The 12,532-nt window shown below is 29.7% G+C and overlaps 1 protein-coding gene across 4 annotated transcripts in view; it reads left to right on the top strand.

Annotated features, from left to right (window-relative positions):
* Window positions 1-12,532, top strand: part of LOC124367577 (glyoxalase domain-containing protein 4) — a 30,175-nt gene extending 17,643 nt beyond the window's left edge. For all 4 annotated transcript variants that reach the window (XM_046824517.1, XM_046824520.1, XM_046824516.1 and 1 more), the window contains exons 4-6: window positions 8,439-8,594; window positions 10,312-10,487; window positions 12,158-12,532. In XM_046824517.1, coding sequence (XP_046680473.1) covers window positions 8,439-8,594; window positions 10,312-10,487; window positions 12,158-12,280 — 455 coding nt within the window. In that variant the 3' untranslated portion in view covers window positions 12,281-12,532. The remainder of the gene's footprint in view (window positions 1-8,438; window positions 8,595-10,311; window positions 10,488-12,157) is intronic.

Here is a 12,532-nt window from a genome sequence, read left to right as displayed (position 1 = left end):
TATCACTCTAACAGACAGATGGACAGACAGACTAGCTGCCCTGAGGCATTTTGACCCCAAAATCAATAGTTTTCTTCCACGGACTACGAGGATCCTATATATCAAGTAAGTCTTCATAATCTTTCTATAAATGTTATCACAGCACACACTGCACAGCTGGCAAGAGAACAATTGTTGTGGACATTGTAGTCTGTATTCACGAAATACATTTTTACTAGAAACCTATATTTGTAATACATTATTCTTTTCAGGAAAATGTGGAATTATGTTATAAACATTTTATGCATAAACCATACAAAATTACCCCGTTTTTTTAACAAATAAATTGGTAATCAATTTCTAAATTTTTTATTTTTGAAAAGTGGTGGGACATAACAAAATTTGTTGCCATGGATGGGATTGTTTAAAAAAATTAACAAAAAATATAACTTTTACACTAAATATTTTCAAAATATACCAAAATTTAGTATAATATAGCCTGAAACAAAGCTATAACAAGCTATAAAACCAACATTATAAACCATACCCATAATAGTATATCATTAATTTTCAAAATGGCTAGATGAAGACAATCTTTCTGGCAAGATTTATGACGTCACTGTTGCCAAAATAGCAAAACACATTTCACCATTGAAATCAGTAATTCTTTCTCTTTGAAATGGTATATAAGTAGTGGTGGTAGTGTTGATTTATGTACTATATAAAGTGTCAAAACACGTGTGTGTCAGATTGATATAATGTCGATTGCCACTTGCAAAACGATTTAGATCAAAATTTTAATGCTGATTACCAGTTCGAGAGTTAAAGGATTAATGGCAAAAGATACCTTTTTCATCTCGTATGTACTAAAATATTTAATGATGAATGGAATGTGGTATCGCCTTTCATTAGACGACAATTAGAGTCTTTTACTTTATTTCAATTAAAATCTGAACCGTAATTGACAGAGTTGTTTAGAATGGAAATACTTTTGTTATAAGTTCATCCTAAAAGTACCCCATAACATTGATATTATCTTTACTACCAACAAACACATGTTCTAAACAATGTTATCATGTCACATGTACGACAAGCCACTTGAGACTAATTGAACCTTAGAACGTCAGAGGGCTCTTGATGTTAAATGGTTCTCAGAATTGAACAGTAGAACTGGCATAATGGTTATCACATTCTAGAATTAGCGCTTACACACTGATTCATACTGATTATAATGTAGTGTGGTAGTGTGCACAACACGTAAATCTTTTATCAGTGGACATTACGTGACTAATGTATCTAATTGTAAACTATTGGATCCAAAATATGTAAACTCTATACATGTTTAAATGATCATTGCAACTCAAACTTGCGCTCATTGCAAACTTTTCCTGTTTTGCTGTAAAAAATACTATTAAATAACTTGATAAGTAAATATATATTACCTGTACAACGGCAATGGTTCAAAAGTAATACACATGCTTTAACTTGAAAAACTTTCAATAAGGAAATGTTTTGTAGATTTTTTTCACAAAAGTCAATAATTTTTTTTACCTTTTAGTGGGGAATTTTTATTACACAAAAATTGTTAAATCCACTCTTTGTTTTGTAAAACATTACTTGTACTGCATGTATAGGGTTTTAAATGTTACCTTACACAATGATTTTTAATAAACGTACCAAATCAGATACAATTTGCCAGTGTTTTCAATTAATATTCTTTGGTAAAGAAATGATAGGCAGTATATCACAATCAGTAAAAATTTTACTAAACCACACATAGTGAAAAACAGGGTTATTAGTAGTGCGAAATTGACTTTGCGATTAATTATACAAAGAACACGCTTGCAAAACACACTAGTGCACAAGCAAGGAATGCTTCGTGTTTTGATCTACAATAGGCTATACCAATTTAAAATATATTTGTTGAAAAGATAGAAATGGTTTAATTTGTTTACTAAAAGGTGAGTTTAGAGATATTCATTTTATAAGCGTAGTAGTCTGGTTCTTAAAACTGGAATGTTCTTTATATTTTTTTAAGTAGGGTAATCATCACTCATTATTTTTGGTACATTGTAAAGATAAATAAATTGCTGATTTGTTATATCTCACTTGTTATCAGCACTGTCCTCTAAACGATCTTGGCAGTGATAACCTTGTAATAATCACTTGTCATCTTCGTGTCTTCGTGCCATGGGGCTGACTTACTTACGTAACACAGAATCCAAAACTTTATAATAGTCATCTCTCTTAATTACTTTTTTTGATTATCAATTGCTTCTTGGTTAATGTGTTTTTGAGCTCAGAGGATTTTGAGTTGGTAAATAAAAATTAATTTATGTAACTTGTAAATAAAAATTCCCAAATTTTATCTTTGTTTTATTTTGGTTTCATTATACATTCATTTTTAATTACACCTGTTCGAGTAGAATGGATTCTGTGATAAGATTGCCTGTGATTACCTTTCAAAGTACACCTTTCTTAAGAGGAAGATAAGCGTGTTTTAACAACCGGATTAGCACATATACTTTGTTGCCATCTTGTGTTGCAAATAAAAATGTGCTATAACTGTATCTGAGTAGTTTAACATGTCAACAACAATTAGATAACAAAGTATTTCTATTTTGTTACGTTGTTTAATTTAGGAAAGATTTTACTAAAATAAATAGATAATAGCGTTTTAGATATTGCCCACTTTTATATGATACAACAAATATAATGCTACATTTTTAGCATTGAAATATACACTCTTCTTCAGATGTTAAGAAACCCCAATACATACATTCCAACTCAAAAACTTAAGTGATGTCAGAGCACTAAACAACACTTCACACATATTAGCGATGGTGGAAGACTGATCATTAATCATTCTTCACCTTCCATTCTTTTTAAAATTAAGCAATTAGTCTTTATATAATCAAGAAATATGATGTTTTACATGCTAGAATCGAAATTCAGAACATCGGAAAAGTTGTGTGTCAGAATCATTACCTTGAAAAAAATCTAAACCTAACTTGAAGAAAAAAAATGCAAACGAAACACCATTGTACAACAGTTTCTGTAAACAGGCAAAAGGTAAGATGGCGTGAAGAGTAGGTGAACACCTTCAGCCTTTCTTTTTAATCCTATCTCTTCTTTTTTATTCCAAAGTTTTGTGGCTCTTCCAGTGTTTATGAAAGTTTTTTACTAGGTTTTGTCAGTAATTCATTTTTTATATTGGTACCTAAATTAATCTGACTTTAATAAGGAGTTGACAAGCAGCTGGGCTGTTAGATTTATGTTTAGATTTTGAAATACTCGTATATGTCTTTTCTGATGTTCTGAAGTTTGATTCTGGCATGTATAACACCATGTTTCTTCATTAGGTGACTTCTTCTGTACATGCTCAATATTTTTTTTTAGAGTAAGAAGACAGTATATACTAATTTTCAAATGTTGTGTAAGTATTTTTGCCATACAATAGTGGAAAATACCCTCAATACTCTGCGATCTTTTCCGGCCTACATTTTAGTTTTGAGTCTGCCAAATCAGTTTTATTATAGACTGATTTAAATATTCTTACTCATAAAAAACTTGTTTCACAAACAATTCTGTTATTCTGAGCTTCTTTTATACTGGAAATAATCTTGCATCCATATCAGTAAACTCTAAACTGCAAGTTTTCAATTTATTTGAGTTTGGTGCTGTGCACGACTACTTAGAACTTTCAATTTTTGAGAAGATCGTGATCATTCATTAGATTAATTTGTAAATCCACCAAACAAACCTTTTTTAAAACTTAAAAATTCTACAAAGGATTATCATATGTAATTTTGATCACAGTTTCAGTGTTGAGAACCCCAGTAATCTAAAGAATCGTTAGTAGTATCAAACCAGATGTGACCCTACTGGGTATCAAGCTCTATAACTAGCAATTATCAATTCCAATTATGTTGGTGTAATAGTGCCATTTATCAGTCGCTTACCTCCTAGACAAGCTTTTTTTATGTATGTAAATAGTGTAATAGTGAATCATATCAGACCAAGTGTGTACCATCCTTATTCATAACATCCAAACATGTATTGTGGTCTTTTTGAGATGTTGGATAACGTAGTGGACAGATAAATATAAATAACAATTGAATACACTTAACATTGAATAAAAGGAAAGTAAATAATGAAATATAAAAATATTTACACCATCTCGGTAAAGTTCATTGTGGAAATAATCTACTGTAAATTGATTTCTCTTGTGATTTTTTTTTTCAAATTGTAAAATGTTATAACCGAGGTTTTACTATATACACTCGTGGTCATACTAGAGCAAACTATAAACACATCTTTTCAAAGAATGTATGAATTACGTGTTCAAACAAATTATAATTATTAAAAAGAAATTAAAACAGCAATGATAAAATTGTAAATGTACTTTACCTTATAACTTAATCCTTTCAGTACCAATGTCTGAATAGTTGGACATTTTTAGAACTTGGGTAAAGTACTAAAGTCTAATTTACTGTATCTTTAGAAACAAATACTAAATATGTAATATTTTATATTTTTAAGATTATAGTTTTCAGTGTACATTACAAATAAATGTGTTTCCTATTAAATATGTTATATAACATATTTAGTTATATTATACTGCACAAACACAGTTGATCAATCAGTAGCAGTCACAGTAGTGCCAAAAATAAGGCAGAACGTCACTTTTTTAAACAAAAATCTTTTTATTCTTATTATTGGAAATAACAAAATAAAAATGGATAGATATGTTGAAAATAAAAATGTTTTTAGTGTGTCTGCGTTTGATATTGTGTCGAATTTTGATTTGAGTACTTCTTTGAGCTTTAACTATGAAAATTTAAAAAAAATTAAGTAAGATTTTGATTTTTTTAAAGCTGTCTTGTAAATAAACCTTAGAATTAAAGTTTTGTAACAAAAAGCAACAATAAATAACAAAGATTTGATGTTTATTAATAATTACTGTATACATAATATTGCTAAGAATGGCATTGTATTTCGTTTTTATTTTAAGAAAAACTCGATCATACTAGTTCTGTAAAATAATGTCTGGTATAAGGATTAATTGTCTTTGTTAACATTTGACAATCCAATTCAGGTTTGATTGAGTATGTAATTTACTTTAGGTAGGTCTCTGTAACCAAATATACAATATTTTATTTTTATTTTAGGTGCTGCTCAATCAGGTAAAGCTTGTTATTTTTTATGACAAATATATAAATATAACAAAAATATAATGCAGTACTGTTTGTTGTAATGCATGTATTAACACGTTTGTAACTGTCTAGTTTTTTTATTGGAACTAGTTTTGCTTTAACTAGTTTCCAGGATTGAGTCTAAAAATAAATGTTGTAAAGTGTTATTCTGACTAGTGGGCCATGCATTTGGAACTGGTATTGTGTGTTGTGGGTTAATTAATACTTGAGAAAATTTATTTTTACAGTCCTTCAACGTGTAATCCTTGTGGACAATTGAAGCAGAAAATTAGATCATGTAGTCACTTGAAATGGTTTTCTTATCTTGTCATGAGTAATTGCACCTATTCAAAACAATGTCCAATGTCAACCTATTCTTAAACTTCCTTGACATTATTTAAGCCAACTGATATTTTAACATTTTAACCGTGGATCTATTTCAATGTAAAAAAAATGTAACTCAGTTTTAAAAACTATTTTATGCTCATGTACCATCACATACTGTATTCTGTATCTTTGTTTATGGAGGCACTTGTACCCAAAACCTTAATAGACTTTTTTAGTTGTACAGAAAACACAATAAGAATTATTATAATTTCAAGACTAATGATTTTGTTAAGGATCGTTTTTATTTTTCTTCAAATGTTAATTGTGTTTATAAAGTGTATTTAATTTATGTCAAAACCATTGTAGGATTATTAAAGTACGTAGCGATGTTCATAATTATAACACAAGGGCTAAAAACACAGTAATTGTACTGCCTCAGTTTAATTTAGACCTATTTTTAATAAGTATCATACTTGGAAGCAAAATTCATAATTTCTTTGCCCGAACACCGCCGATGCCTTTTGAAGAAACATTTCTTCAGAAATGAAGAGTGATGTAACTATGTTATGTCTAGAATTGTAAAACGTCAAACCTCGCGTTTGAAACAAGTTTAAAATCTAAAATTATTCCTTAATTTGTTATTTGCAATAAATTGTTAAGCTAAATACGTACTAAAAGATTATAATCTGTGCACGTGATAAAATAAAACTAGTTAACCAATAAAAATCTAAATAGTGAAATAATTACTAACAATATTTTACAAAGTGATTGAATTTATAGACTAAGAGATGATTGTAATGATGTTAACCATAGGAATAATTAATTAATCTTAAAATCTCAAACACTTCTACGCCCTTTTTTTGGTCATATAATCTTAAGAATAGTTAATATGCACCCAAACGTTTTTTATATTAGTTTTTCAGAAAATATTTTAAGCTTTTTTGTTTAAATACACAAAAATATATACACAAAAAACTAAAAAGCATTTTCATGTGTATTTATTATGTCTCAAAAATACAACAACTCCCATGTACAACTTCAAATAAGAGGGTAAAAGTTTGAGTTTTGAAATTGTACTCATGGGCTAACTCAAGGTCGTTTCTCTACAACTGAACACAAAGTATTAAATAAAAAAAGTAATGTTGAGATATCCATTTTAATAAATAAAATAGTATTAGATCAATCATTTTCAAAGAGTGAGGTATATTTTTGCATTGTGGAAAAAGTAAAATACAAAATTCTCAATATTTATTTAATTATTTTGGTATGTGAGTGAGTATTTTCTATGAAAATTGTCAGTGTTTCTAATTTGTTTTGCTGCATTCTGTTGGCTAACAAATCTGTTTTTCTCTGCAAGTAATTGCTGAAAAAGGTTTTTGTACTCCTTATAAATAGATTTTAATTTATTAATGAGATGTATTTAGCATATCTTTGGTTCATGCAGTAACAAAGCTGCTGCAGCCTATTCTATGGTAAATTCCATGATATACTGATATGTTTGGTGGCATCTCTTCTGCACTGATAAACTGCTTGCATAATGGCCATATTGTTCCTGTCACCTAGAGTCGCTCGGTGCCGAGTCTGAATCTCGCTACCTGCTTTTATGAGCTTGCATCTTGGATGTACCCTAAGGCATCAGTCAGGAAAGAGAAAATCTGGATTAGTTTATTTTATGTTAAAATATATCCAATAGCTTAAGACAGAGTGTTCTATGCATGGCAAGTGAGGGAGAAGCAGATCTATTGAGTGGGTTTGAAAATCTACAAAATGTTCACCTATTCACATGTGATAAAATTACCTAATTAAACTAATGAGTTTTATAGTTGAAAAATTGAATCATGCCACACTATTTTGTCTCTTTTAGCGAAAGGCTTCAAAATGGTACCAATTAAAGTGATAAAATCATATCTCGTGTTGTGGAGTGTCATGAAGAAATATTTTAAATATAACGTGTTTCCTGATTAACATAAAGTGAGTTTTCTCTATGGCAGCTCTTGAGAGTTTCAGAAAATCTACAATTGTATCCAGATCTCAGCCATAGACTAGTATTTAGACGTAAGCTTAGATTCAATATAGTATATCCAGAACATTTTTTTCTTACAAGTCATTCAATATCCTATACAGTTTCAATCTGGTAGCTATAAAACATTATGAATACTTAATAATTTACTTTTTAAATATTGTACAAAAGTGGAAAAGTACAAAATTTGGACATTGGAAACAATTTTTATGTCAAGATTCAAGATGTCTTTATTAGTCATTAAGCAACATAATAGGTTACAATAGACTTCGTCAAACTATTGGGCAGTAATACTTAAAAAATAAAAATTTTATAATTGGAGACTTATTTTAAAATTAACAGGAACGTTACAAAAGACATAAGAACTTACAAAACTAATAACTGGTATAAATAGAGAGTGGTTTTACAAAATTATTTAAGAAATAATAAAAGCATTGCAGGGTAAAATAAATTTAAAAACACAAATTGAACAAAAAACACAAAGAACGTATACAATTAAAACCCAATGAAAAATGTAACAATATAAATATTTAAAATGTATAAATCAGGTGGTTAAAACTTAAAATCTCCAAACTATAAAATCAACTATAAATAATGTCATCAACTAAAGCAATCAATATAATTTTAAAGGTGTTTAAATACATTCACTAATAAAATTTATTTTTTTGTTAACTGCAAGAGTGAGATTTTAATTACTAAATATCAATCTACTAGGAATTACTTTCTTGTTAGCCTAAAACATTGGTTCTTGGAAATAATTTAATACTTTTACCAAAATATATTAAATCTCATAAATTAGTTTTCATGATTATATCACATTTGTCACCGAAACTGTAACATTGTCACTAGAATGTAAAACAATTGTTTAAAAGGTTTATATCGATAACTGAACGATGTACAACAATGATTGGTTCCAGATCCTGTTGAGAAAGTGACTCTCTCGAGCTCCAACCTGGCTCGTACTCTTGCCTACTGGAATGGAATTCTTGGACTGAAGATCTTCTCGCAGGACAAGGACAAGGCTGTACTTGGATTTGCTGAATCTCAGGCCAAACTGGAGTTCAAAGATATTGGTGAGTGCTTAATTTGGAGTGATTACAGTTCTGTCCGAAGCTAATCAGTAATATGAAAATAAAATACAGTATTTACTCATCTGTATTTTATAATATACAGATATTGGTTAAAATATTCTAAAATAATTCATAAATAATTGGGAAGAACAAACAATGACAACAGTGACACTCAGGCAATTTTTGTTTCTCTTTAAACTCAAGTTGAATGGAATAGAACAACTTTTATTGTGGCGCATTTACCAAAAATTAATTTAATTAATCAAATTTGAGCACAACATTTAAAATAACTTCACAACCATATTAATTATAACGGCTCTATAAACAAAGATGAATTATAATTTATTATGTATGTCAATTAACTAATATCAACTTTCAATACATTATAAACTTAAACAGTAAAGTCAAAATAACAAAAACTATAAAGAAAACTCCTTGTACTGCAAGTAACACTGCAACCACCTGCACCAACAGACAGAATGCTTTTATAGGGGGAGCTATTTAGTAAAAGAATATATATATTTTATTCTGTGTATGTTTTAAAAGTGTACTTGAAAAAGTTGTTAATTACAACGAAATATTGTACATCAAAAAATTGTAGTTTTCTTTTGAAACTGCTCTAAGAGACTATATATAAAACCAGTTCATAAAATACATACGCTACTTGAGACAAAAAACCTATATTTTAGAAGCCAAATATGGTTGGTGTATTTTCTAAATGTTGTGAAATACAATGTTCTCAGAAAACGTATTTGGACTTATTCTACAAATTCAATGTGTATTTTTGTACGATGAAATCTTATTTTCATTGTTTACAGTTTGTTATTGACAATGGATATTTTAAAAAGAATGTAGGATTTCAGACATTTGCCATTGTTATGTGTTTACAAAATGTATAACACTACGTTTCGAGCAAATCTACCCTCTTTATCAGGTGTGAAAACCGTAATACATAAACATGTACTTAAATCTACAATTGTATCATACCTGACTTGTACAGGAACAGCTTCAAGTCCAGACTGGAGAAAATAAACCCAGGCATTGTCACTCCACAGAAATCAAGAGCACAACAAACATGTTACACTCACACCTGCGAAAGTGGAACACAAACTAGAACACTATGTCAGCATTTCCTGTGGTATTTTGGTGCGTCATCTGAAACAGTGAGACAGGAAGGTGATGGTTAGGAAGAGGAGGGGTAAAGGATTGTTGGATTGTTGCCTTCGGCCTTATGTTTTGGACCTTGGAATCTTCTTATCACTTTTTTTACCATTGTATCAGTATTTGACAGTCTACTACTAATGTAACAGTAAGGTGATTGAAAAAACGTGAACAAGGGTTTGCACAAGAAAAATGCACAATGTGGCTCCATAGTTTATTACATAACTTAACTATATACATATTTATATTATATTAGGGTTTGTCTATCTGTAACCACTACTGTACTTACCCATAAATGTACAGAACTCGATATTCTGTTCCTACAATACACAAGACGCCTCACCACAATACACACTTCGCCTTGCTTGAGCATGTTCACTTGAGAAGAGTGATAATTTCTCACTGTATGAATTAATACGTAAATAATCTTGTAGAAAATATTTTGTTTATTTATGTATTAATGAAGCAGTGTATTGTTTATTTTTACGTAGCAATATAATTTATATAAGTTTCTTCTTCTTTGTCCATTTGATCCTAGATGGAATGTTTATGATGACAGGTAAACCGGTGGAGCACGCGACGGCGTACGGACGTATAGCCTACTCAGTGCCGGCAGCTGAGCAGCCCGCAATACATCAGGTCATCAAGGACACTAACAACAAGATACTGACTCCTCTTATCACGCTGGACACCCCTGGCAAGGCTTCTGTCACAGTCATCATACTGGCCGACCCGGTGAGTTGTAGTGCCTAACTCTACTATTTATGATCGAGTGTTTCACTATCATGTGCTATCGTAATTCACTGTTCAAAAAATAAAACAATTTCTTAATGCAAAAGACATTTCTTATTCTTCCACATTAAATTTATTTAAAAAGCGCTTTCGCCGGTTAAGGCATCATCAGTTAGATGATTAATTCAAGATTCAAGATGTCTTTATTCGTAAAATGCACATCATCTACAAGAATAGTGTCAAGTAAAACGTAATAAGAATACTGTCAAATAAAAACATTTACCTTCTTTCCAAAAATTCCTCAAATGAATAGTGTTAGGTTCAGCAGGTAAGATTTTCATTTCATTTTCATTTTTTTTTAAGTTTTGTTAATTACTTACCTCTCTTGGTAGGATTTTAAAGAACTTATGTCCCATAAAATCAGTTTTCTTTTTGAAATATTCAAGATTATGTTGTGGGACATTTCTGTTATGCCTTGTGTTGTATTGGTGACTAACTAGAAGTGGAGTGATGTTTGCTTCTTGTTTCGCATAAAGACCTGTTTTATAAATATATAAACTGTATACCATTAAAATTCCATTTTCTGTAAATAATTTCTTAACAGAGTCAGTCTTTTTAAGTCTAAGGATAACCCGTAGAGCTCTCTTTTGTTGTACTAGTAGCCTATCCAGATTATTTTTTGTTATTACGCCATATATGCTTATTCCATATGATAAGTGTGAATGCACTAGAGAAAAATATACGGATCGTAAAGTTTGTAAACTATAAACCCTTGACAATTGTCTCAGTGCTTAAATACCGGAAACTGATGATGCCTAAACCGGCATAAAGCGCTTTTAAAACAAATTAAATGTGGAAGAATAAAAAATGTCTTTTTTATTAAAACCTGCTCACTTCCATCAAGAATACAACGCAGAAAATTTCTTAATGAGCACCTTAGAGATAACATGGATGAATGTGCAAAATTTCGCGGCATTTATATAATATATAGATGAACTACGTCTACGTACAAAGCATTTAACTCCTGACACAAATTGGAAAAGATGCATACTAGTTCTATGTTTGTGAAGACAGGAGACATTGCCACCATCTTAAGATCCACCTAAATTCTAACAAAGCAACAACAGAAAGCTACATGAAATGGCTTTTTGATTGTGAAAAATGTTTTTATTTTTATCAATGATATAGCATTGTAATATTGTTGAAAAAGATAATATGATGGATATCAATACCAATAAAATTTGGCAGGTTAATTTTCATTGTTCTATGTATGATATAAATTATTTCTATACTTAAGAAAACTGCTGGAAGATGACTTACAGATAACTTTTTATTTTTTAACTAAGAATATAGTTAACTGTAAGTTAGTGTAACTTTTGACTCGTAGGTAATCTTTTGTGATGTTAATCTAAAAATGTTATTTACATGCCTTAATTACATGTAGACAAATTCCTGTATATATACATACATGCATTATTGTTTTCGTTTAGTTACAGCTATTATTTTAAAAAATCTGACAATATTTATTTTTGACAACAAACGTCTAATTATATGAGCTAAAGTATTGTTACTAATGTTATCCATTATGTAATCAAATGACCTAGTGACTAAAGTATTGTAAAAAATAAGTTTAGAAAATTTAACCAATTCATTTTTTTAAATTTTTGTTTTAGGATGATCATGAGATTTGCTTCGTGGATGACGAAAGCTTCAGAATATTGTCGGAAGTGGACCCGAAAGCAGAGCCATCGCTTTTCAAATACATTGAGAAAGATGAGAACAGAAAAAAGGTTTAATGTTAAAAGTTTGGATGAATTAAACTTATCCCTTATGGTGATGGAGAGATAGAATAACTTTATGTGATCTTTACTGTGACAGGATGGGATTGCCTTTACTGTAAGATGTTATTTTATAAGAAAATAAGAAAACTGGTGCAATGTCTACTATATTATTACTATTATGTTATGAACCGTAATATGTCACTATCAATGATATGCACGTTATTGTTATTTGCACATAAATAATAAATATTATTAGTTTTATAAAAA

The sequence above is a fragment of the Homalodisca vitripennis genome, chromosome 8 (genome assembly GCF_021130785.1).
Source record: "Homalodisca vitripennis isolate AUS2020 chromosome 8, UT_GWSS_2.1, whole genome shotgun sequence".
In the NCBI taxonomy this organism is placed as follows: Eukaryota; Metazoa; Arthropoda; class Insecta; order Hemiptera; family Cicadellidae; genus Homalodisca; species Homalodisca vitripennis.
This window is presented reverse-complemented; position numbering and strand designations above follow the sequence as displayed.